The sequence below is a fragment of the Apteryx mantelli genome, chromosome 2 (genome assembly GCF_036417845.1).
Source record: "Apteryx mantelli isolate bAptMan1 chromosome 2, bAptMan1.hap1, whole genome shotgun sequence".
Taxonomy (NCBI): domain Eukaryota; kingdom Metazoa; phylum Chordata; class Aves; order Apterygiformes; family Apterygidae; genus Apteryx; species Apteryx mantelli.
Genome location: NC_089979.1, coordinates 148,795,896 through 148,821,727, shown reverse-complemented (window position 1 = coordinate 148,821,727; position 25,832 = coordinate 148,795,896). Strand labels below are relative to the sequence as shown.

Below are 25,832 nucleotides of genomic sequence, written 5' to 3'. Positions count from 1 at the left end.
AAGTCTCTGTGTAATATCTTATGCCATGTTTACTAGGTTCAGTACAAAGAACAGCTCTGCAAATCTACCCCTGTGACTGTCACCCCTGAGATTGAAAGAGTCAAGAGGAATCAAGAGAATGTCAGCATGGGAAGTTGCTCTAATTTAATCCTTTCTATAATTTCTAGGTGCAGAGGATGAGTACAAAGTTCTGCCTCCAGAAGCTGTGTCTTTTCTTTAGTTAAGCACAGACTCAGTAATGGAATTACTTGAAAACCATTTCCTAGGAAGCAATTGTGAAAAGCCATTGCTTTGTTCAGAAATGGCATGTGAAGTGGCACAATCTTGATTAAAGGCTGCAATTTTTTTGGAATGTTATTCTGTGTCTTAGATATTTGTGGGAAATCTTGACAGCTTTTTTTTTTTAAATAAAAATAGCCTTTTTTAAATACAATTGGCTACAACTGTACTCAAACACTAGCTCTTTCACCTATCTCTTTCTGGTTCCTCAGTAACCTTTGTGTCAGAATTTAGTATTTAATGACTGAAATAACCATTAGAAAATCATGCTTTTTCGGGAACACGTGGAAGAAGGTAAGGAATTTTGGAGCACGCTTTTCCCTTCTTGCACTTTTGAAGCTGTATCTTGTTAATAAGTCTTTGAGGGACAAGCCATTTTTCTCCTTGGGACTTCCATTGGCACCCATATTTCATAGGGCTACAAATAGCCACAGCATTTCTCTGGGATATTTTCTGCCATTTTCTCCAAATTAATTTTCAAGAATACTGTCCCTCTACCTTAAGTGTGTGCTAGACTATTCCTATATTTCTGGTGATTCATCCAGCTCTCTTAAAATGCATATTGTTCCAAAAAACCTGCTTCCCAAGTGATTCAAGCCAGTATGTATAACTGTCCTACTCTCATCATTGTTTACCTTCCACCAGTTTTTGTGCTGTACAAATTTTACTGGAAAGATTAAATTCTCTTCCAGGTCTCTGCTAAAAACGTTGAATAGCTTTGGGCAAAGATCGTATAACTTCAGACCTTCCTAGAAACACTAAGTCTTGAATAATTATATTACCTTTACAACTGTCATTTTGTAAGTTTTAATCCATTTGACAATTTATCAACATTTTTATAAGATGTTAATTTTCAACTGGGATATGTTGATGTGGACAGATCAGACCTGGCTCACATGAGGAAGACAATTGTTTGAAGGATATGCATTTTAATGCCGCAATGCACTGCAGAATGATGAGCATAGTATGTCAGCACAGCTATGCTTATGGTACAAGTCATGAGAGCTTATAAAAACATTCTGCTTTGTATTGAAACACTTATTTTGCATAAAACTTTGTTGATTGGTAAAAATCATCCAAGCATCTCTAATTATTAAATAACCGTACCATATCAGACTTGCCAGTATTTTGGGCCAAGGTTAACATCAGACTGATTGGTCAGTCAGTGCCACATTCTGTCATTTTTCTTCTTTAGATACTGGTGCTGCCTTGAGCATGCGTTTATTTAATGCATCATTGCTGCAAGCGTACTTTTGTGGAAAGTGACAGAGGGGATATTTCTGAGCTGAAAGTGCACTTAAGTAAACATGCGGTGAAATTTAGAAAGTTGGGTTCATTTCACAGTCATCTGATGTATTGCATCCACTGTGGTAAATCACCTCTAAATATACAGAATATAAAAGTTAGAACATAGATGGTATCCTTTATGGGATCTCTGTGTGTGGACAAATGTGCATTTACAGCAGGCATTGGTGAAATTGAGGTTTTCACTTGCTCTTCTTAAATCAATACATTGTTTGTGGCTTACCCCATTCCAAATATAAGGTATTTCTATATACTGGCAAATACTAGTGTGTTAAATGTCAGGTGGTGTTGTGTGCCTACGTGTGTATATATTCACACAAATGCATTAAGACTATACCAAAAGAATTCAAGGTTATGCTTCAAGAATCAAGTTTTATGAGCTTTAATAAATTTCAAATGCATTTTAGGCTTTCATTTGTTTCCTGGATGACCTTTTAAATCATACATTTTAATGTAATACAGTGTGATGTTGCTTTAGCTGAAACAGTATGTACCATTTTATTCTGTTAAATAATAGGTTCACTACAGAGAGCAGCTTGGCAAAGCTACTGCTGTGAGCGTCACTCCTGAGATAGAGAGAGTCAAGAAGAATCAAGACAATATCAGCTCGGCAAGTTGTTTGAATCTTTTTGTCATTTATATTTTCAGTCACTGTAGGAATATAACAAGGGTATGCTTTTCCATTTAGATTCGATGCGTTAAATGAATCCAACTGCATCATCTATTGAATGGATTTTTTTTTTATCCTTTGAATATATATACAGCACTTATGGGCAACAAAAATATTCATACTTGCCTGATTATTCTTACAAAAAATGTAAGTGGGTGTGTTGGAACCAATATTTTTCAAGGAGAAAGTCATTAGAGGTCGGTCATTATTCTTTCAAGAATCTTTGTCTCTTGCCACCAAGTTTTAGTTCACAGACTTCAGAAGTAAATTACAATAAAGGACAAGGGAAAAGAGAATTTAAATTTTGTGAAGATATCTTTTATTCTTTTTTTTTTTTTTTAGTGGTTCAAATCATGGAAGCATATAGTCATCTGTTCCACTCTCAACATGCCACATATGTCACAGCTGAGTATTCTAGAGAGATCCGATTACATTAAACAGTAAAGAGTGAGATGCTATATTTATTCTGGCTTTTATGATGATACTTAAAATTTTTTTGTTTTTTTAATTATTCCTGTGATGTTGTAAGCAGCAGCAGGCAGTACAAATAAGGAGCAAGGGAGAAGTCATGATAACAAGGTGATGTAAAGGACCAGACTAGTTATATTACAGTTTGTGTCTCCAACACTGAAACACTATCAGTGACAAAATCCCTACAAATGGTAAATGGAACAGGCTTCCATGCAGAGCTACTGTCTCAAGGTGATAGATGAAAGTTAATAGTAGTGAACACTTTAAAACTGAGTGTATGAGAGAAAAGTAATGTAGGTTGGGTTTATCAGAAGATTTGTCTAAGGACAAAGCAACAAAAGCTGACATGTAAGTGACTATGTATGTCTTAAATATGTTCATAAATGCTGATGCGTATTTACTGAAGCCAGCTAGTTTTGAGGTACTTAATTAAAAATAGGAAGCAAACTCCCCTACAACTGAACAATTTAAATAATTTTGTCACTTCTCAAAATTATGCTTTTTTCCAAATGACTCCTTCACTTTGTTTCTCAAAATCTACAAGGATAAATGCTCATCCATGACCCTAGCAAACATGTGGACAGTAATTATTCTGTCCAGAAAATAGAAGAACCTGGTCCTTATATTCTAAAGCATATATTTGCTAAGAAAATTCATTGTTTAATTAAGAAAGGTATGAAGAATATGCAACACTGTATATTTCTGTTTCTCTGTCCATTGCTCTCAACTTACCTAGAAAACACAGATACCAAGGCTTATGTTTTCATAGGTTTATTGTACTTAACTAATATGTGATTTTAAGGGCAGTTAAACAACCTGAATTCTTTTGAGGATCTGGGACCAATATATTCACTAACATATCCATTAAGTCTTTGAAAACAGACTTTATTTCTCTCATCACAAATGCACACTGAAATAGATTTGCACGACTGATTTGAGAGATCATATCTTTGAGTGTGGATGTATAGGGTTCTAAAATGATATTTACTAACATTCAGTACACAGTTACGATAAAATATAGGAGCTAAGAGAGCCCAGTAGTAAAAGAATGACACAAAAATGACAATGAAGTTTATAGTGAAATATTCAACCAGCCAGTGGTAACTGCAGTGGTGTTCACTGGGCTTGTGATATCAACTACTTTTACTGTTTTACAATTTTAAGAGTTTTTTCTCCAAATAATTAACCTTGCATCTATACTTCTAGCACAAGTCTGTAAAATGCCACCAAAAAAAGCTAATTAGAAAAATGCAACATAGGAAGTTTCAGAGCCCAGACGTTCTCTTTGAAAACAACATGGCATATTCAGATTTATTCCAGACACATTGCTTTTGTGCTGCTAGCAAAAGGCCAGCTATCAAACATGAATATGAAGCCTGCCGAAAGTATACTCCGCTTGTAAGGGTTCAGTTCCCTAGGGATCTAGGGTTCTCACCTGGAAGTAGGCTGAGGACAGAATCTGGATCTGTCTAGGTAATAAGAAGATAGCTTATCCTCAGCCACAGAAATATGTTTTAAAGATGTCCAAGAGAAGTCAGAGTGGTGTTTTCTTACTATCTTGACCCTAACTTGTAATCAGTTATAAGCTGATAAATGTACTATTTCACTTATGCCATTAAAAAAGTCAGGAGTTGTAACTTTCAGGTAACTACTATTTTTTGAGGAAGTATTGCTGGAATAAATGTGCCTTTGATCTTACCACTACACTAGCCCATCTGTATCTTCCCTTTAAAATAAATCGCTAGAAAATGAGTATAAAGAAAGAAACCAGAAAAATGTTGGGCACTGTGGTTTGGATAGGATACCGTTGCATGGTGTAGTTCTCACCATCCTGTCTACTATAAACAAAAACTTCACATGTGCTGTTGTTGCTGTTTTGCAGGTCAAGTACAGCAGTGATCAGAGGCAGATGAAAGGTAGACGTAGTGTGATTCTAGACACACCTGAGCTAAGGCATGTCAAAGAAACACAAAACAACATCTCAATGGTAGGGTACCTTTTTCCTATAACTAGAGTATACTAAGGAATGGCACTTGACTTTCCACTGGATTTTTGCCTTCCATTAATATAGGTAACTAATGAAACTCTGCTAAAGTATGGAAGGAATATTTTTCCTCTTATGCCTGTTGAGGGAAAGAGTGTTTGCTAACTGCATATAACTGTAATGAACATTTTCAAAATACTAATAAACAGTTTTCTAACAGTTAAATGTCTGTTCCTTTGTTTGTTTCTTTTTCTTTAAAAAATATACACCTCATTTGAGCATCACAGTTTGGCTGGATTAGGTGACACACATCACCTTGTGCCTGTGCACGTTCTTGGCTCCCGTGTGAATTGTGTCTTGGAATGAATTGTTTTGTGTGCATTTGCTTGTGTGAGAATGTTTGTCAATTTAAATCTTTGATTATAAAGACTATTTAAAAATTAAATATGCGTAATTAGGGATAATACCTTTATAACTCCTACTAATACCAGTTTTGTTCCAACACTTGGTTATATAACACTTCCTACTGTCCTTTTTTACCTTGTTTTCTCTTTTTTTGAAAGCAGGCTACTTAGAATAAGTCCAATTTTTTCTAAAACCTGTTTATAAAACCAGCTGGAATATGACAAAATGAAAGAGCAAAAGGGTACCATTTATATGAAACTTTACATATAATCAGAATTCTCAGTGAATGAAAGTATTTAAGAGTTTTTAAGAACTATTACTCCTGGAACATTTTCATTGGCAGCCATAGTTTTCTACATCATTATGGAGCTATCCTGTCTCAGAGAAGGGGGAATGGACCAGAGGACCTCTTCAGGACCTTTTCTGTCCTTTTTTTCTATGATTTGAGTGACTGTAGTTTGATGATTTGCCACTTGACTTAACGCGCAATTCAGTGGCAATGTCAAACAAATGCAAAAATGATAACAAAATATCAGGAAATCAAGCCAAGGAGATAGGCTGGATGACTTGCCAAGTCTTCTCCATCTCATGTGTGTAACAATTCTATCATGGTGCAAAACCCAGAGAATAAAAGTGCCTCATAAAACAAGTATGCATTGTTGCGTAGAATAATCATTTGCTGTCAATTGCAGCTTGGGGAAAAATGTAATTCTTCTTGTTTTTCCAGGTGAAATACCATGAAGATTTTGAGAAGACAAAGGGCAGAGGCTTCACCCCAGTTGTAGATGATCCTATAACAGAGCGGGTGCGAAAAAACACCCAAGTTGTGAGTGATGCAGCATATAAAGGGGTGCACCCACATATAGTTGAAATGGATAGAAGACCTGGAATAATTGTTGGTAAGTTGTTAAATAATGTTGCTCTCCCCTGTGGGGGAGGTGAAAGCCTCTGCTTGTCTTCTGGATTACAACCAGGAAAAAATACTCCCAGGTTTCATTTTACTTTCCTGTAATTGGGAAGTTGCAGTGAAATCGCTGTTTACTCTTTTCAGACAGGGTGTGCTGTTCATTATTTTACTGGAAATTGCTTCTCTTGTTGTTTTTACAAGTATGTGTTAGAGAATAAATTGCCCTGGAAAATGGCCACTTCTGAGGATATTAGGATTCAAGTGATAAAATGAAAGAATTTTTTTAGATATTAATTAGCCTTGAAAACTACATGAAAATGAGAAATACAGTGTAATATAAAACCATTCCAATCACTGCATCCAACTTCAAAAAGTGAATTACTGTATTTAAGAGACTTTACAATTGTTCCTAAAAAGAGATATTGGTAGAAATCAGCTCAATAGTTTAATACAGATTAACTCCAAGAGAATGTGATATTAACCCAGAAGTGCTTCCCCTTGTTTTGTTATTCCCATGCCTGGGGAGGCAAAGATATGTGAGCAGATAAAAATATTTCTGTAATTTCTGAATAATATATAATAATATATTTCTGAAAATAATTCTGAAATTTCTGTTAGAAGTGTAACTTCCTTCTGTGTTCATCTCCACTTTCTTCTCAGTGTGAAAATTGTGTTGAACTGCTGGTACAATGCCAGCCTCTAATAAAGATCGTTACATAATGAAGTAGTAATAGGAACAAATAGGAGATAGGTTGTCATTTTCTGCGTAATTTTTTTTAAATATAGATAGTCATTGCTGTTGCTGTGCTTTTGAATACTCACTCTTCAAGAAAGACCAAAATATCTGCAATAATCTTCATTTTGCACAGAGGAGAGGGGATTAAAGCTACGGTTCTCCAAGGTTTAAATGTTTCAGACCCATTCCACTTTTCCCCTCTATCAGTCAGCTATTTCTCCAGAGCTGCACATACTTGTTGTACCTCATGCTGTAGAATTTCACACAGCTCTCAAAATATCTCAAGCTGTAACTCATCAATACCTCACCATCTCTGATGAGCCAAACACCAGAATTCAGAAGCGATGTTCTAAAAGACGGTCCAAGATAAGACCCGGTGTTTAGAGGGTAGGATATAGATAGTTTCTGTGTGTAGAGACAGAGTATTGCATTAAGATGTCATTTGATATGTGTTACAAGCACTTGTTCAAAGTGAAAATACATATTCGAAATCTCCTAGAAGCTTGCTAATCTCCTGTGGTAAAGGAAAAGGTGACCAGCCATTATTCATTTTTTCACTTTTCTTTTTCTTTTGGTGTTTCTTTTTCTCATTTTCTGTGCTTGACAGCAGTATAGACCACAGTAATCCTGAGATACTCATTCTAAAATCCTTGATGCATTATAACAATAACAGGGGTTGACTTTAAGTGTGCCTGTCAAAAAGTCACGGAAATTACAGGCTGAACAGGTGGAATAGACTAATCAGTGAGCCATAATAGTCCACCCTCCTGCCTGAAACAAGGTTAGCTATGTCTGTATTGTTCCTGGCAGATCTCTCTTGTCTTTTCCTTAAAGCTTCCAAATGAGCCTCCACCCCCTGTTCCAGGGCCTCAGTATTTTTCTTGTTAGCATTTTTGTTTCCTGAGACCTGTCCCAATCTTTCCTGAGAAAAGGAATTATGTCCATTATTCTTTATCCTACCCACCATGAATATGAAGAAGTGTGTTTCTTTCCTTGCCTATGGCCTCCTTTTACACATCTATTGCTACAGCCTTATGTCAGAGAGGATTTCACATAAGTAGTGTTTAGCAAGCTCTGCCTAGGGAAAGTGGTGTAGCTTTTAAGACCATGAAAGTCTCAGAAGGCCATACATTCTGGATCTAGGGCAATAACTTAAATCGTTGTCTGTAGAGACCCAAATACTTGAACAAATGGATCCCTTCTGTTGCTGGAGGTGGTGCTGCCAAATAGGGATAAAAAAGCTCCTGCGAAACTGGAGTTTAATATGCAGTTTGCAATGTGCTTATCAGTGCTCATTTCAGACCTCCTAGGCTATGCTGCATTGCACATGTACCATAGCCCTGTGTGCAATCCTGTGTCCAATAACTGAAGGCTTGCTAGCACAAACATACTAGGATTAAGAACGTCTCTCGGAGAGATATTTTTATCAACCTAAAATACTCCAGTAAAGAATCAAAACACACGAGCATTCTTAACTCCCTATCCCCAGCAAACAGCAAAAATAGTGCAATTATTTAAAGGAAATAGGCCATGACATACCTGAGAGCCTAATATCCAGTGATATTTCAGCTAATGCTTTTTCAGAGTGAACTGCAATTATAATATCCACTTGTTTAAAAAAAAAAAAAAAAAAAAAAAAAAAAAGCAGTGATCTCCCTGTTCATGGAATGTCCTTGGCAGCCAGGAAAAAAATCACAGACTGAAAAAACTATGACTCTCTTGGGGTTTTTCCGAGCTAATAAATGTTCAACCATTTAGGAAAAAGAACCTCTCTGTTAGAATCCATCTGGTGGGTTTTTAAAGAATAATCAGTGAAGCTGTAACAACTTTTTCAAATACCTGATTGCTAAAATTAATGCCTCTGCTCTGGAAAATAGGCACTGGTTTTAACCATGGTAGTACATTCTAAAGCCATCAAAATTAATTCTAACTGAGCTTTGGATTTGTGATTTAAATCATGATTCTCACGTGAGTTTAAGGATATTTTAAATTGGCATAAGTAAACACAATGTTAAAACTGATTGATTACCAGGATAGTAAAATCAATACAAATTAATGGTAGCTGTACTGATGCTCCCGTGAAGCTATATTTGTTATTTTTTTTACCTACGAGTGTATGATTAAACAGGAAAAGCTGGGAATTCACCAGTTCCCCCACCCCTCCCATGCCTGTCAGTGCTTTACATAGTTGCATAATTTATCACTGTTAGGACTAACGCATAGTTTATCAAAAGACTGTATGTTGGCTTTTATTCATCTTGTCAAGTGGGAGTTAGCACCATACTTCACCTTATGGGAGTTGCAGTAGATAACACATAATGTACATACACTGAATATATTCTAAAGCTGTGGGATTTGTTTTATTAGCTATGTCTGTTCTTTCCATTGCCTCTAGGCAATTAATCATTTGAAACACAACATATTTTGGGTCCCCATAGTCCTGCTTTACCTACCAACACATCATTTAGCTTGGTACCACTCAAACGAGCAAAAGGACCAAGTTGGGAAGACAATTATTTTGCCCACCTCCAATTTATTGAGTAAATCTTGAAGACAAGTCTGCTTGTGAAGCAAGCCACTAGTAGAAAGGTGTGATCTGATAGATTTATGCTTAAGCTGATTTCACTTTACATCAAAGTTCTATTTTAAACTGGTTTGGGGAGATTAAATGATTATTATGTTTTTAGATGGATATGACTGTTATATATAGTACAGATTGTTGTGAGCAGATTAACAAGTCTCACTGTAGCTGGTTATGCATTTGCTGTAAGCCTCCTTTTAACCTGTACAACACTAACTATTTGTTAAAAATTTATTATAAGCATAGTTGAACCTGTATTCACATTTATTCTGTGTTTATAATTTGAACTTGGATATGTAATTAATTGTTTCTTATGGTTTCTTTTTTCTCTAATTATCCAGTTCAGACACGTGAATTCCAGAGATATTTTTAATTTATTTGTATGAATTAAAGCTGAAGATGTTATGGGTACTCCTGTTATTGAATTCATAAAATGACTTCCAAAAATGCTTTTAGATAGTGGGAAAGTGGGGCAACGTTAAGTCTGTGTCCCAGAAAACTTAGATGCTTGGAAGACAGAGGGAATTAAATAGTTAAAATAGAGAAGCATTAAAGGTGGGATTCATTTTACCCAACTTTAGATGTCTACAATGCAGATTTCTACAGCTAAACTTGTCACCCTAGTCCATTTTTGTATTAATTAAGGAGGATAGATACTTTTGAGTTTTAAACGAATTGAGCAACTTTAAGAAGTTTATTTTAGGATAAGATGAACTATGCCCCTCATTCTGCAGATTAGGCTGACTCTCCATTGTGTGCAAAGAAGGGCCTGTAGTGACTACATCAGCTGTAATGATGTTTGCTGCTGATATCCACGTGGAGCAAGAATCTCACCCAGGATGCCTGTGCTGTTGGTGGGCTGGGGAAGTCATTTTGTATCTATCTCTGATGATTTTGATTCTGCTAGTGAAGAAGAATACTCTTATGTGTTATTTAACTTGTTTCCGTTTATTTAGACTTAAGAAAATATTATGGTGATATTTAGCAAAATGAAAATAAAAATTGGGAAAAGTCTCCTTAAAATGATATCAGCACTTAAAATGGATGCACCAAGTTCTTTTAAGTAGGAAACTAATGCTTTCTGGTCCTCTCAGGTGAATATTTAGATGTTTTAGTTAATTCCTATATAAAGGAAATTGTTTGGTCACTAATTTTTAAACTCATTCCTTTCATGCTTTTACTTCTGTTTGTCTGTCTTATCATTTCTGTGCTTTGGGAAAAGATCTAAAAGTTTGGCGCACAGATCCTGGCTCCATCTTCGACATTGATCCTCTGGAGGACAATATTCAGTCTAGGAGTCTGCATATACTTTCTGGTATTGCTTATATCCTGACTTTTCCTCAAATCAACATTTTATGTTTATGAAACTAAGCTGATACAGTAAATTTTCAGGTCAATATGCCAGACATGTTTTATATATATGTTTTCCTATATATAAAACTGTAGTTTTTTAAAAGCAGTGTTTTATAGGAACTTTAGCTGTGATTGCATGTGCAGATAAGAAATAGTGGAAGAAATTTTATCCTAAATAAGATTTGCTCATGCCAGTTAGAAATAGTCAGTCATTTAAAAAGCATTAACCTTCTTTGTCCTCATTATAATTAGGGTTTTCAAATAGCTGGACCTTACTAAAATTTCAGAGATCTAGAAGGTGGTTTATTTATAAAATTGATTTCTTCTCTGTGCAAATATGGTTTCTGTGGCACATGATATTATGCCTTATGCTATTGCTTGTATCTTTCCAGGCATTCATAATTTAAGAATAGATAGAAAAGGCGAGAAGTTAATGTAATAATAGGCAATAATACTTTGGTTCAGAAAGTATTTTTTTGTTTTCAGATGTATTTATTTTGAGTCCTAAATTTTGCACATGTATTGTCTTTGCTACCAATACTGATATCTTAACTGTTTTTTTGACTGTCATTCAAAAGTATTTCTGCATGCATGGCAAAGGGAAGCAGAGAAACTTTGGAAAGTGCATTTTGTTATTATTTAAATCAAAGTGAAAGCAAATTTGCAAACTAGTCCTAGCACATTGAAAGCCTTGGGAATTACAGGATGCAATTCCAGTCTCACTGAAGCCAATGGGAATTTTTTTATTGACATCACGGTGTTAAGAATTCGTTTTGGCTCTTCTTTGAGAATATGCATTAAAGCATGTCATGTTAAAATGATTTACTTTTTTTCTTCAATAGTTCTACTTCTATGGTGTTTTTATTTTTGAATCATGTCCTATCCATTAATTACCTAAAGGCCATTCTAAAATCCTCTGAGGTCAGTGGAAGGATGCCAAAGGCCTTGGATCTGATCCTAATTGGTGGCCAGACTTTTTTTTGAATCCAAAGCACTTTTATTTTACTAGAAGACTGTCAGTAAAATAAAAGCGTTTTTTAAGACCTGTGCATCCTAGAATGCTTTATAATCTTCCTTTAAGTTTTCCAGCTACATGAAGTGTATTTGAAATCTTTTCATTTCTTAAATACATCTGTTGTTTCATACATATATACGTCTCATATGTGTCTATGCATTTGTATTCATCTGAAAATAAAACTGTGGTTAAAAAAGAAGAGAGATGAGAAAATTGAATAAAGGATTTCCGACTTTCTAAAATAGGCAGTCTGTAGAACATCTTCTTGAAAAAAAGTATGCTCAGTTTAGCAGTCACTCCTGTATCTGAATGGACTGAGTTTGAAAATTACTAAAGAACACATACTAGCCTGAAATACTCTGAATCAAGTTTCAGACTCAAGCAAATTTCTCTTTGAGTTATAAACCTCAGATTTTTTTTTATGAAAATATTTATACAACCTTAATTGTAATAAGGAAAATAATCATCCAGTGAGCAAGGTTTCAGAAATAATATGGAAGAATAAATTTTTTTCAAAAGAGTTAATCATGTGATCATAGATGAATTATTATTGAATAATAATAAAAAGTCACTTGCAGCTGCATTCATTGCCATGGTAAAAATATTAATGAGATATTATGGATGACATTTTTTTTATCTTACACAGTTCCCTGTTCTTAATTTCCCCTCAAGCTATATATCTTTTAATTTTTGAAAAACAGATATGTCCAAAAAACACTTCAGTATGATTTCTGCTTCCTTCTGGGGCTCAGAATTACAAATGAAAATTAAATGCATTTTCTGTTATCTATTATATATCAAGTGCATTAAAGAATAGTATTTTAAACCTGGTAGCATACTGCAGTGATACTGGTCCAGTGTCTCCCTAAGTCAAGGACTGGCGTGGCACAGCTTCATACTGTGAAATGCTGTTTCTTAATCAGCCTGGTATAAAACTGTTCCCAGAAAATGCATATTATTTTCATTCTTATCACTGCAGTGCCTTGGCATTCTGCAGTGGCTAGTATTTCCTAATCTCTTGTGATTTCATGGTGTTTTTGTTAGAATTTGCAGGTCATTTTCCATGTAATTAACAATTTTTTTTCCAGTGAAAATCTAATTGAAGAAAAGACTCAGACTGTTTTCTGACTAGGAGAATTATGTATGTGTTGGGATAAGGAAACATTTAGATTTTCCATTGGAGACATTTCTCTGCTTCATCTTTGTCCCATTTTTCTTCAATATATCTATCCTACCTTCCCCTTCTGCTGTTCTTTTAAAGCAGAGGATGAAGTTGTATCTGAGTTTAAAGCAACCTTTTGAACTAACAGTGTTAAAAAATGGATCCAAAATTTCATGCAATTCACTTTTCTCTCATTTTAAAGCTATCAATATATTAATATCAATATTTGCAGTGGGTATTTTTCTTGTTCTGCTTCTGTCATGTGTTTACTGTGATACTCTTTCTTTCTACTTTTGTAGAAAGAGCAAGCCGTTACAGTAAGCAGTATTTACATTCTACCAGTCTGGGAGACGATAAATCAGATGGTTCTGACACGAATCCTACCTTTTCTTACTGCAGTGAGATAACAAGGCCATCTGATGAAGGAGGTATCCCCTATTCCCACCCTTTTTGCTAATAACACCATCACAGAGTGTTGAGACCTACAGGCCTGTATTAACTCAAGTATCCTTGTATAGTCACAAGTCATTAGAACCTGTGTAAGCTATTGCACTGACTGATTAAAGAGGCAAAGCAAAATCTCAAGCCTGCACACTTTTTGCATGCCATTATGTTATTTCCTGTATTATATTTCACCATCTTGGGAACTGTGTCAGTCTGAAAGCCCTACTAACTCCAATTTACAGTGATTAAATGAAAGTGTCTTTGTGTTTTTGCAAAACTTGCATTAATTTTTTTTTCCTCTTGAAAGACACAATATAACTGAAAAAATACACCTTTCAGCTGGAAAATTTAAATTTACCTTGTGATTTTCAATGAGCAAATAAACCATATGATAGTGTTTGAGTGACCAAAGTACTTCCCATATTAAATGTTGCAGGTACTTGAAGCTTTTGGTTTCCACCCTAAAAGGAAAAGTGTATCAATAGGAAAGATTGACATCTTTCTACCATACGAAAAGTTTCATATACTCTCAACAGTTAGGAACCAGAGTTAATATTCAGCTGGGAAGCTGGTATAGTATGATATTATTTTACATAGATTAATATTAGAATATTTTGGCAAACCTGCTTTCCCAGATACAAAACCATGTCTTGCATCTGTCTGATGTGATAGATTAGGACAGAATTTATGAGAATGATGAATAAGGGTTCTAGTCATCCCAGTGGAATTAAAACGTATATTAGACTTAACTGGTGAATTGTGAATGTTCAGAAACATTGTGCTGTAAATATAATTAAAAGAAGAAATAGCGATGTGATCTCTGTTTCTTAATTCTGGAAGAAGGTGCATTGAGAAGGTCATCCAAAAAGTCAAAAAGTTACCAAGGTGGTTTTGCGTGTGTGTGTGTGTGTGGTGTTTTTTTTTAAGAAGAGGTCAGAGTAAAGATACAGCTACCATTTAGTTACCTGGGATCCTTGGATTACCCGTGCTTTTAGAAGATTTTAAGACATTTTAATTGTAGACTGCCCGTTTACATCCTCCCATTCACCAGAGTAGTATGTTACTATGTTTGCTAGTGTTTAGGGAGTCTACATTGTGTTAGGTACTGTGTAGATACATACAAGCAGCTCTGATTAAGAAAAGGTGACAAAGAAAGTGTTCAGATTGAAGAATACTGGCTCTGAACAAACCAATATCCATGTCTTTGACTGAAGTGGAATCCCTTATATCCTATCTGTCCATCTTTATTTGATATTTTAGCTTTATTCCAAACTCTTTGAAATGATTATAGCAAAAACATGCATTTATGCCCCTCTCTGTCTTGATGCAAAGTAGACTTCTCAGTCCACTGCACATTGTCCCTAAATATCCACTGATCTTTTTTGGCTCTACTCCAAGCCATTTTAACACTGCTTTGTCAGCTTGATTTGATTGTTAACAGATATTTTTTATTACTTACCGTATTGAGAATAGGAAATGGGCTTTATTTTGCTGGTTGTCTTAGCATTAGCAAGTTTGCTTTCTATGTCTCTTTTTAAATCTATTGTTATGGAGATGTGTGGAATAGATCCTTGCCAAGATCAACATATTTTTGCAATATATTGTTTCCTCTCTTGACCCAGCTGGTTAGCCAATATCTGAGTGCTTGTAGACAGTTTTCCTTGCAGGAGAGAAAAAAATGCCAGAGCTAAGTACTTTGACACAATTCTGATTATTTACAAGAAAGGTATCTAAAGGCCCATTTCTGTGAACACACTCCGAAACAAACAGCAGAAGATAGCGTCTTTGATCACAAATAGCAACCTTTTTCAAAGCAGCATTCCATCCAAAATCTCATTTGTCACATAGCCAAAGGCCCTTGACCGTTAAAGAGTGTCTGTTAAGGTGCACCACAGTAAATGAGAGCCAAACTCATTTTGCTGAGATTTCACTGCTGTTTTTCACCGAGTTTGTACTTTTCGGTCTCGCAATGTTTCTCACTGGTGATTGCTCAATCTGATGGTGCACCAATATGAAATACAACTGGAGACCTGTGACCAATTTCACAACCTCTAAATAATGTCTTTGGCCTGTTTCATTATGTTTCAGCTGCTTCTAAATTGTTCCATTGCCAATTTATTCTGTAAACTGTTACTGATTTTTTGACCAAGAGCACAAATCTTCACCTATCCACTGGCACTGCTAGTGGTGTCTTTCCTTAGGTACTCCTTGCAGCCCTTATCTGGGTTCTTGACTATGGCTTCATCGTAAACCTGATGTCAAAGGCTTATCCTAGATCTAAATAACTGCCTCTGTTGTCCTGAGGGAATTTTGGTAGCAACATCACCAGAGGCTACTCAGGTTGTTTGCTAGAATTTCTTCTTCCTATTTGACTTCCTGATCATTATTTTAGGTGATGAGGTTAAGCCTCAACATCATTCTTTGTAATTAATTGTTGCCCTAACAAAGATTTCCTTTTTACCTGCAAGCCATTCTGTAGCACTTCCTAGAAACAATTGGCTGCCACATTAATTCTTCTTGCAAAATTTTCAGCTATTGTTCAAACAGCTATTTTCAGCTTGGCTAAAGAGGAACAGAAGCTACCAATGTCTCTCTTTCAGTCCTGCTTTTTACACTGGTGTAACAGCTTCTCAGGCATGGAGCTATTTAGTCATTTTTGGGAAGGTCTTTCAGATTATTTTAGTGAGAAGAAATTGAGATATATGGAAGTTAGATTTATTTCTGTTTATAAAAACTGATCAAATCCTTCTTTGCAGAACACTGTAGAAAGAAAAGCAACAAGAGATGATTTCTTTGCTTTCAATTCAGGTCTTCCTAGCCAGCACTGTGCCCAGAAGATCTCTCAACCATTTTCTAAGGATTTCATTATAAAGTTTTTTCTCTCTCCTGATTTTCTGTGCTGCCATACACACTGTTTTCTCCCAATTATTTTCACGCTTACCCTCTTGCTCCCCTTCCTCCCCCAAGAAGTAATGTCTTGTCCTGGTTGTTTGCATTCAGGCCCCCAGGAGAAGACTATATGACTCAACTCATATTTCAGTCTTGCATTATTTTGGACAATGGTACTTGTATTTCAACCATCTGCTCTATGGAGGAGACAATTATCTCAGTTTTACATATATTTATGGAGTTTTCATTTCTAATGACAGAAGGAAACACAGCTATCGCCTAATTGGACTTCTTGGTTGACAGCCTGTACAGTTTTTCTCAGAAGATGCGCTGAAGCATGTATTTTTAGAAAGATATCTTCTGTTATTTTAAGGACTCAAAATAACAGTGAATCTCTTACTGGCAACTTAGGTCGATACATGAAAATGGCATTCAGCTCCCTCCATGTCTCAAGACTGTCTAGTTCTGTTCCCCCAAGGTGAGAGTAAAAATGCTTGAAAGTAGCATAAGTTCACAACAATATTGGAGATTAACTTTTTTTTTTGAAAAGCATGTTATTTTGCAACAATTTGTGTATATATATTCTTCTCAGTAGTTCCATCTCTGGAGACTGAGGAGAGGAAAGGACTGTTAACACTGGAGTGTTAATGTGTGGTGGGATGTAAGATATAGAAATGAATTTGTGGTGTATGATCTAGTGCCAGTCATGCTCAGTTGCTCAAAGGCATATGTGTGCAGTTATAGACAAAGAATGGCAAAATAAAGTGAAGGCTGCAAGCAAACATTTATGATTAGTTCATATTTTTCTTCAAGCCCATTGTTAGAAACAAAGAAACAAAATATTACAACCAGATGAAATTCTGGTTTAGGATTAAAATGTCAAGCAATTTAAGTGTTTTAGAGCATGGAAACTTGTCGTTAAGAGAGTTGACCTACATCATCATCTGTCACCAGGGGCCACTCAGCTACTACTAGAACAAATTCTAGGCTTTGCCGTGATGGCTAGAGAAGTGACTGTGCACATTTGTGTACTACTAGAAGAGAGTGGCCTGATGATACCATTACTTTGGTCACTTCCGTTTTGCATCAGTCTTTTGCTCATTTTGAGGTGAGGAATTGCTTTTGGTGTTTGGAATGAGAAGACCCATGCACACTGGAAGTTTCACTGTTACTTCACTGTTATTCTGTCTGTCTCTCTTTTTTTTTCTTTCCCTGTTTTTTTTATTATGCAACAATTCATGTCCACATTTTGTTTTCATTATATTTCAGTGAAAATATTTTCTTTAAGGTTCCTCCTTTTGTTTTAGTTATCAAAGTCTTTTTATGCAGCTTTCCTTCCATCCTGTTTCAACAGCAGAATGTTTTAATTTCACTTTCCAATATTCTTCCTTCACTCAGTTTTTATTTTAATTATCTTTCAATTTATTGTATCTCTGTGGGGCTGTTTAGCTCTCTCCTGTTTTTCTTTGATTTAAGTCAGAAGGACTTTATTTAAATATTACCAAGTTTGTTTTCAGTCTGAAGGCTTCTACTTTAAAATGATCTTAGTGATCATCCTGCATTAGATGAGTTCGACTAGTTTTTTGCCTGATATACCCTTTTTTCCTTTTAGTTTAAATCTTTTGGGTTGTTTTTCTCCCCATTTGCTTTTAAACTTTCTTTTCTTCATCTTTTCCAAGTTAATTGGTGTCCATCAGCATATAGACATGATATATATATGTGTTTTCTTACCACTTCTTCAAAGTTTTTCAGTGTACTAAAGTGCCCGTTTTGTTCTTATTTTGCTCATATTTTAAATTGAGTATAATCTTTAGATGGAGAGAAGTCAGAGGTGAATATCAGGTCCCTTCATTCATGGATGGCAAGATATAGTATTGTTACTCTGCTGGGAAAAAAAATTGATTTCTTAGTTATTTTCTAAGTCATCATCATGTTATATTAAAACCTAGGGAAAAGTCTTTCTTCAGGAGGGAGCAAATCAGGTTTGCTCTACTCCAAATAAGCTTTGATAGGTCACGTAGGATAGGTCATGTGGATATTAGGACAGAATTTCCAAGTGTCTTTTGTTGCATTTTAAAAATGAATGCTAAGATTTCCATGTATTGGTTGGTGCCAGTGTGTTATTTGTTGGCCTCATAATCACTATACAGCCTTGTCTCCTTGAGCCTAAATTCTTAAACCTAAGATGTGGTTCACCTGCCACCAGAAAAAGTAGTGAGAATAAAGATAAAGAGGTCTTGAAATAAGCTTTGAGGTCTTCCTTTCTTTATTCTGATGAAAAGGGTCTGCAGCTAACACTTGAGTCTCTCACTATTGCTTTTTCAGGGAAGCTGCCTCCTTTCACTGACACTGGAAATCCAAATACACAAATTTCAACTGAAGTCTGAACACAGCCCTGCCTGGAGCAAATGTAGACCCTATGTATTATTGTATGTTACTAGCAACAGCCTTGCACTATGTACCAGCACCTGCAAGGTGCTTTTGCTGCTCAGGCCTGACACGGGGAGAATTTCAGGGAGAACTCCTTCCCTTCCCTGAGCGCACAACAGTATTTGTGGCTCTGTATCTAAGATACTTGTTTGTAGGGTTTGCCTTCCCACTTATACCACAGAAGCTGCTACAACCAGGAATTATGCTGCTGCTTTTGCTCCAGGTTTGTCTGGTCAGAAGACAGACTAGTTAGGTGAAATGGAGGAAAAAACGTCTGTTTTCTCTCACTGGATTTACAGAGATGCTCCCTGGTACCTGGACCAGGCAGTCTGCTTGGGTTGGGACTGTGGTAATACCCTTCTGTTGTACCAGTAGATAGAAGAGAAGGAAGGGATCAGAATCTGGATCCCTTCCTTTCTCTCTCCTTTTCCTCATTTTTTACTAAAAACCTCTTGTTTTGAGGGTGGAAAAATTCACCATTAGTAAAAGACAAGTCAAAAAAAATGGAGGAAATAATGTTCTACTGCTCATTAGATTGTAATAGAGACATCTGTCTTCCATCTCCAGGTTCAGTTGGCAGGAGCACAAGGCAGAAATCCTTCACCCCTCTTCATATTCAGTTTCTGAGCTCTGTCATTTTAGGAGGTCAGGCAGAATGACACAGCAGTTATATTTTCTTCTGTAGCAGCCAAGGAAGAATGGGTCTTTTATGTTAGGAAGCTGAATTCTGTTTCCATAACGTTGTTTCCTAGAGTCCAGTAATCAAATATGGCATTTGGAGGGAGAGGGATTGTAGATTTCACAGGAAGAACTTCACTGGCTTTTGCAGATTTCTTGTCCCCTTTTAAGTGTATCAGCAGGCTGCACTACCACAAAAGCCTGAACACATCAAAACAGAATGCTCTGTGCACTCCCTCTTGGTTGGAGTCACATACATCCTTTTCTTATCCACCAGCTCTTACATCTGTTTCTGAATTTTTATTTTTATTTCAGACTAGATGGTGCTTTGGTTTTGCTTCTTTTACATTTAAGCCCCCAGCAGATTTGCCAGCCTGAAAGCTAATGTGTGGTGAAAATGGTCTTTTTCTACTGAACAGCATCATGGTAAAACTTTGTGCTTTTCCATCCTGGCAGACGCATGATTTTCTGGTTTTAAGTGTATATAGTGGTACAAATGCTTGGAGTCAAATTATAAATACCTCTCTAATAAGCCTATTGTAATATTTTTGAACTAAACTAATTACTCTTCTGTGTATGTAATATGTACACAGCTGCTTCATATCTGTTTAGTACCTATCTAGTACCACAAATTATTTAGCATAAGCAATTTTCATTGTTTAGAGAGTTTACACTCCTTCAAGATTGCTGACTCCTGGTCTTCCAGTCTCAAAAATATATTTGCCAGGATAACTTATTTTCCTTTATAGAGGTTTGCTGTAATGATGCTGTACCCCAAAAGAAAAGAGATTGCTTGTTCAGGCAGCAAGACAGAGCTCTTTCTCCTTTGAAACCTGCACCTTTCATTTGAAGGAGGTATGTTTTGCCCTTTCAGCTTCTGCCTCCTGTCATGCAGCAGTTCCTAATGTTCAAAAAGGAGTAATTTTTGTTTCTGATTAAAAAATAATGATGTTACAGGCAGAGGACTTTATGAAAACAGTGGGAAGTTTCCTGGTGTTGGAAAAGTAATACTTTTTCACCTACAGATTTGAGGTAAGAAGGGAAATAAAATGCAAGGTTAGTTGTGAAAGTTCAGATTTCAATTAGAAACAGGCCGGATGTGTTCTTTATATATGTGCTAACTCCCAAAGAAGATTCCGTGAAAAGATCTCTGACAGTGTTTATATGATCTCATCTCCTCTGAATAATCCATTTCAGCCTTTTAAGATGAGTAAGTCTAGGAATCTGGAATGGTGACAGTGGGACCACTTTTGTGTATTACAGCAGTTTTATCTAAAATCTATCTGTCGTAGTCTGGACTATCAGACTCTTACATAGTGTCCTCTGATTTTACTGAGTGCTTTGTTAATGCAGAAATTGAGAGAAACGAGTCCAGAAAGCTAGATTTCATTCTCTTTCACTACAAAAGAACTAGGAACTATCTAAAAATTATGGTTTGTAGTGTGAAACCTGAAGCTTTGTATGGAACTCTAAAGCGAGCGCTAGATTTTATGTTCAGTTAAACTTTGAGTGAGGTTTAATTTTTGGCTCTGAGAATAAAATTAAATATCCCACATTGCTTGAAATACATTCAGATAGAAATTGTGATCCAGCTGAAAGCACTTTTTCATTCAGTGTACGTTCACTGAGGGTGAGTTAACATTCCAGGGAGAGCTTTACATTTCACACTTCCAAAGTGTTTTTTGCTTAGACTCCCTCAGCCTGTATTTGATTCCTGCACTTCTCCCCCACACCAGTGAGATTTTACAGCATAAAAAGGCAACCGCCACACACCCCAGGGAAGATGAATCCAGGAGACATTCCATTTGCAGTTTCTGTAGCCTGGCAGCAGTTCAGGGGATCCTCCTCCTGTTTGCCCTACTGGTTGTCAGAGTCTAATATTCCCTTTTCCTTTAGACAGCTGATGAGCAGAAGGTGGAAGGGAGATTGTTAAGTGATTCAACAGCTTAAGTGTTAATGGCTCCCTTGCCAAGCAATTGTTTCAGTTGTTCAATGTGGTCCCTTATAGCAGCTTTTGATACTCTTCAGAGAATTTTATCTCCAGCAGACAATAAATATCACCAGTAAAATTATGTGCAGTCATTTTCTTGATCTGGGTTCATACTGTCCTTCCCCCATTGCTCAGATTGATAACCTTCATTTTACTAACTGTTTCCATTTGTGAGAAAGCCTAGAGCAGAAACCTGCCTGTTCACAATGCAAGAAAGAATTGCAGCTTTCTGTGGTACACTGTGGCCCCACCAGGACCTAGGATGACTCAGGCTAGCTTTCAGCCTTTTCGTGCCTTCATAAGCAAAAGGATGTGGTGTGGCGTGCAGGGAAAGGCAAAGCACGTTGTACTCTGTTTTCTCAGCTGACATATGCTGCAGTTCAGGTGGAATGTCAGCCAAAAAAGTCAGCTTGTGATAAGGTCTGTTATGTCCCTGACACTAAATGCGTACTGCAATTCATAGTCAGAACTCCAAAGCAGGAGGCTGTGTGATTTGTATTCCAGTTACAATAACAGTAAGAGAAATGGGGACACATATAAATGTTATGGTACACCTGCTGCTTATAGATATAAAGGTTAAACTCTTTGGACTCTGTGGCTAACAGTGAAGACTAATTCCAGTATAATATTATAGCAATTGCTGCTATAATCCATACAAAGTGAATGAGGACATCTGCTTTATATTTGAACTGCTAGAACAATTCCTAAGACATAATATAATGTATAATATATATGCAGAAGTATGTATATTAGAGGTTGTAGAGATGAGAGTATAGTCAGAAAAATCATGTTCACAGTCCAGATAGGTAAATGGGTCTACCAAAGCAAAAACAACCAATCAGCACCTCCTCCCCCATAATATTTGGTATAAACTGTCCTTCAAAAATGCAATCCCTTCTCTTCTAGTCCCAGTAACTAATTCTTTTCACCTTAGCTTGAATAGACTATTTAATGCATTAAATCTGTTTTTGTGAGCAAAATGAGTGAATTAACATCTATAGAAGATTTTGTGGTTGAGTATTTGAAATGTTACTTTTCCTCAGTTGCACTAAATTTAACTGTTTGAAAATATTCTGTGTTCATGATAACCCTAAAACAACATTTTAAAGTTTGAAAATGGGGACAAATAGGAATTCATTTTTAGGTTTAGAAGCCAAATAGTTGAGATGGTTTTATTTTTACAGTGCTGTAGGAACTGGCCAGTGGGATCTGGAAGCAATAATAATGTTTTGCGTTTATTTTAGTTGAAGTGAATTGTTACAACTGTCCATAAAATTTTAAATATCAGATATGACTTCATAAAGTTTTTAAATTTATCCCTAGAACAACTGTTTGTGTAAGTTTAATGAAGAGGATAGCTTTTGTCATTCATTCTGAATTCTAATTTTGTGTTGTGTTCACTTCTACATTTTCCCATTTTTTAGCTAAAACCACAGAAATGTGTCAGTATGTGTGAACGTTGCAAGAGCCTCTTACTACATTTTTACATGCTGGTAACCTTCTGAAACATTTGGCTTCTTGAATTTCCTAAGAGATTGTGTTGTATCCTATTTTAGAACAAACACTCTGTTACCTATAGTGTGAAAAAAACTTGTGTTTTAACTGGCTACAGAATCACAGAACGGTTGAAGTTGGAAGGGACCTTTAAAGATCGTCTAGTCCAATCCCCCTGCTCAAGCAGGGTCACCTAGAGCAGGTTGCCCAGAACCCTGTACGGACATTTTTTTGAATATCTCCAAGGATGGAGACTGCACAACCTCTCTGGGCAACCTGTTCCAGTGCTCAGTCACCCTCGCAGTAAAAAAGATTTTTCCTCATGTTCAGACAGAACTTCCTGTGTTTCAGTTGTGCCCCTTGCCTCTTGTCCTGCTGGACACCACTGAAAAGAGCCTGACCTCATCCTCTTTACACTCTCCCTTCAGATATTTATACACATTGATAAGATCCCACCTCAGTCTTCTCTTCTCCAGGCTGAACAGTCCCAGTGCTCTCAGCCTCTTCTTGTATGAGAGATGTTTCAGTCCCTTAATCATCTTAGTGGCCCTTCACTGGACTCGGACCAGTTGCTCCATCCCTCTCTCATACTGGGGAGCCCAGGACTGGACCCAGCACTCCAGGTGTGGCCTCACTAGGGCTGAGTAGAGGGGGAGGATCACCTTCTTCCACCTACTGGCAATGTTCTTCTTAATACAGCTACTACAGCTGTCACCGAACCACAGCTACTGTGGAATTAAATCTATTCTGCCTATTCGAACCTTGATGTTTATGGTCTTATAGTCTCAAATGACCATTCAAAAGGCATTTTTAGAAAGTTGTCACCGTTTCCTGTTCATCAAAATTTTGCTACTGTGCTAGGACAGGACTAGCTCATGCTCTTTGCAGGCTATGAGATAGCCGCCCCCCACCTCACTCCTTAAATGACACATTCAGAGGCAGGGACTCTGTGGATCATTTGTGATGCTGCTTCTCCTGCTAGGAAAGGTCAAGACTGGATGTAGGTAATACTTTACAACTACATGATGCTTTACAATTACCATAACGTGTTGATCAGAGAGGCTTTTGACCTGTGATTCAGTGTCCTGCACCCCCTGTTCCTCTGCAGTAATGATGCTCTAAGGAATATCCACAAGCATTTCCTAGCAAAAGTCTTCCCTGTATTAACAACTTCTGCCAAAGAGGGTGGATTTTGAGTTGACTGTCCTCTTTAATTTTGACAGTAGAAAACTGAACATCCTGGCTTCCTTTCCATTTTCTCTAGACTCTGACAATTAGTACCTGCTTGTAGACTTGACTTCTTGGAGACTCTGCTCTCCTGGGCTTTTCCTGAATATAGCACTTTCCTGCAGTTCCTCTGAAGGGGAATGAAAGCAGTATTACTTTTATTTAAAGGAAACATATCCATGAGGTTAGAAAAGAGACTTATTTGCAGTACAGAGCTTTAGACCCCCCTTAGAGGGGCCAGAAAGGAGCTCAAGAAATAGAAATTGCTCTGTATTCCTCAAAATACGATGAATTTAGGAGAAAGTCTGAATGACCAGACACAGACCGTGATGTACTAGAGAGCCAGTTTGCCAGCTGTTCCTCCACTGGACTGGCTAGTACTTCCCAAATTTCCACTTTTCCTGCTATTGGATGTATGAGGGACTACTTACACAATGAAGACCAGCATGACAAGTGGTAGTATTATTGGCTGTTTATGAAAATCAGGAATTCCTGAACGGATGAAGTTTTTGTGAATCACGTTTAATCTCTGGAGAGTTCCCCCTAAAAGGAAAACAAATTAATAAATAAAATGTAGGATTCCATGTGGCATGAACACATTACATGTTCTTTTGTCATTCCTCTTAAAATTTCTTTGTTTTCTTTGACATATATATAAACAGCTATGTGTGATCTTCCTTTGTAATTTCATTCAAAATCAAATTTTAATTTCTTATAATGAAACTGCAGTAAGAGTTATAATTGTACAACTCTGCATTTCCCACAATAATTTACTTCAGCTTACATGGTGGGTACACTTATTTAGGCTTAATTATTATTAGCTGATTTTAGAAAACCCTGTTATAAGAATAATGGTGCTGAAAACAGTCTATTAGTCTGTTCATTCATGACACTAATGCAGTTTAGTTTAAATCATTTTATTTTATCCATTGTAGTATATTAGTAGGTAGCCTTGAGAATACAGTCGTTATTTGATTTTTTTTTTTTTGTATCATGAATAATTAATGTTTGTTATTTTAAATACAAAATTACTAATTTTGTTGAATGTTTTTTCCCCAGAGTCAAATTTTTCAATGATTTGAAGATTGCATAGATTATTTGTGATTTTTTATAATTTAGGTTATGGAAACTTCCTAAGGTTCTAATGTTCTGAATTTACCACAGACTCCAAGTAGTTATGTGCTTCAGTTCTAATGAGGTCAGTGAACATGGCAGATATTTATTAGCACCCTGTGTGAATTAGGCCGTATTTTCAGGTTGTTATTTCAACAACCTAATTATATCTGAGTTTGATACTCCAATTTACTAACTAATACTGACTCCTCTGATGGATAGTACTCAGACAAACTGCTGCTTCTGACAGAGCACCACTGAGAGCAGCAAGCCTCGTTGTTCAAACATCCATGAAAGCAGCGTAACTCACAAGTAAAGGGCAAGAAAAAGAAAAAAAAAAGAAAAGAAATGAAGAGAAAGTTAGTGTATGCACAAGAAAAAATGCCAAGATGCCTTACCATGTTGTTCTCCACCGTTCTAAAAACAGCACTGTTTTGTATCAGATCTCACCACCTGCAGTCTTCAGGTTAGTGCTTTTTATATGTTTATGCAGTTTGACCTATTCTCAGTGAATTTTACTGTGCTATGCTCCTCTTTGTGCCTACAAAATAATAAAATTCTCTCTAATAGGTAAGGGTTAAAGCTGATTTAGAATAAAGCTCAAAGCAGTTGTTTTCATTTTCTAGCTTCTTTGAAAAGCTAACACTGAGCTATTTAACTTTAGAGCTAGATGGGAATTTTTCAGTATTCTTAATCAGA

At 36.4% G+C, this 25,832-nt stretch overlaps 1 protein-coding gene across 1 annotated transcript in view; it reads left to right on the top strand.

Moving 5' to 3' along the window:
• NEBL (nebulette) overlaps window positions 1–25,832 on the top strand; it is a 92,711-nt gene that overhangs the window by 53,979 nt on the left and 12,900 nt on the right. The window contains 6 exon segments of the mRNA XM_067292512.1: window positions 37–128; window positions 2,101–2,194; window positions 4,608–4,712; window positions 5,842–6,013; window positions 10,561–10,653; window positions 13,168–13,296. Of these exon segments, the coding sequence (XP_067148613.1) occupies window positions 37–128; window positions 2,101–2,194; window positions 4,608–4,712; window positions 5,842–6,013; window positions 10,561–10,653; window positions 13,168–13,296 (685 nt within the window).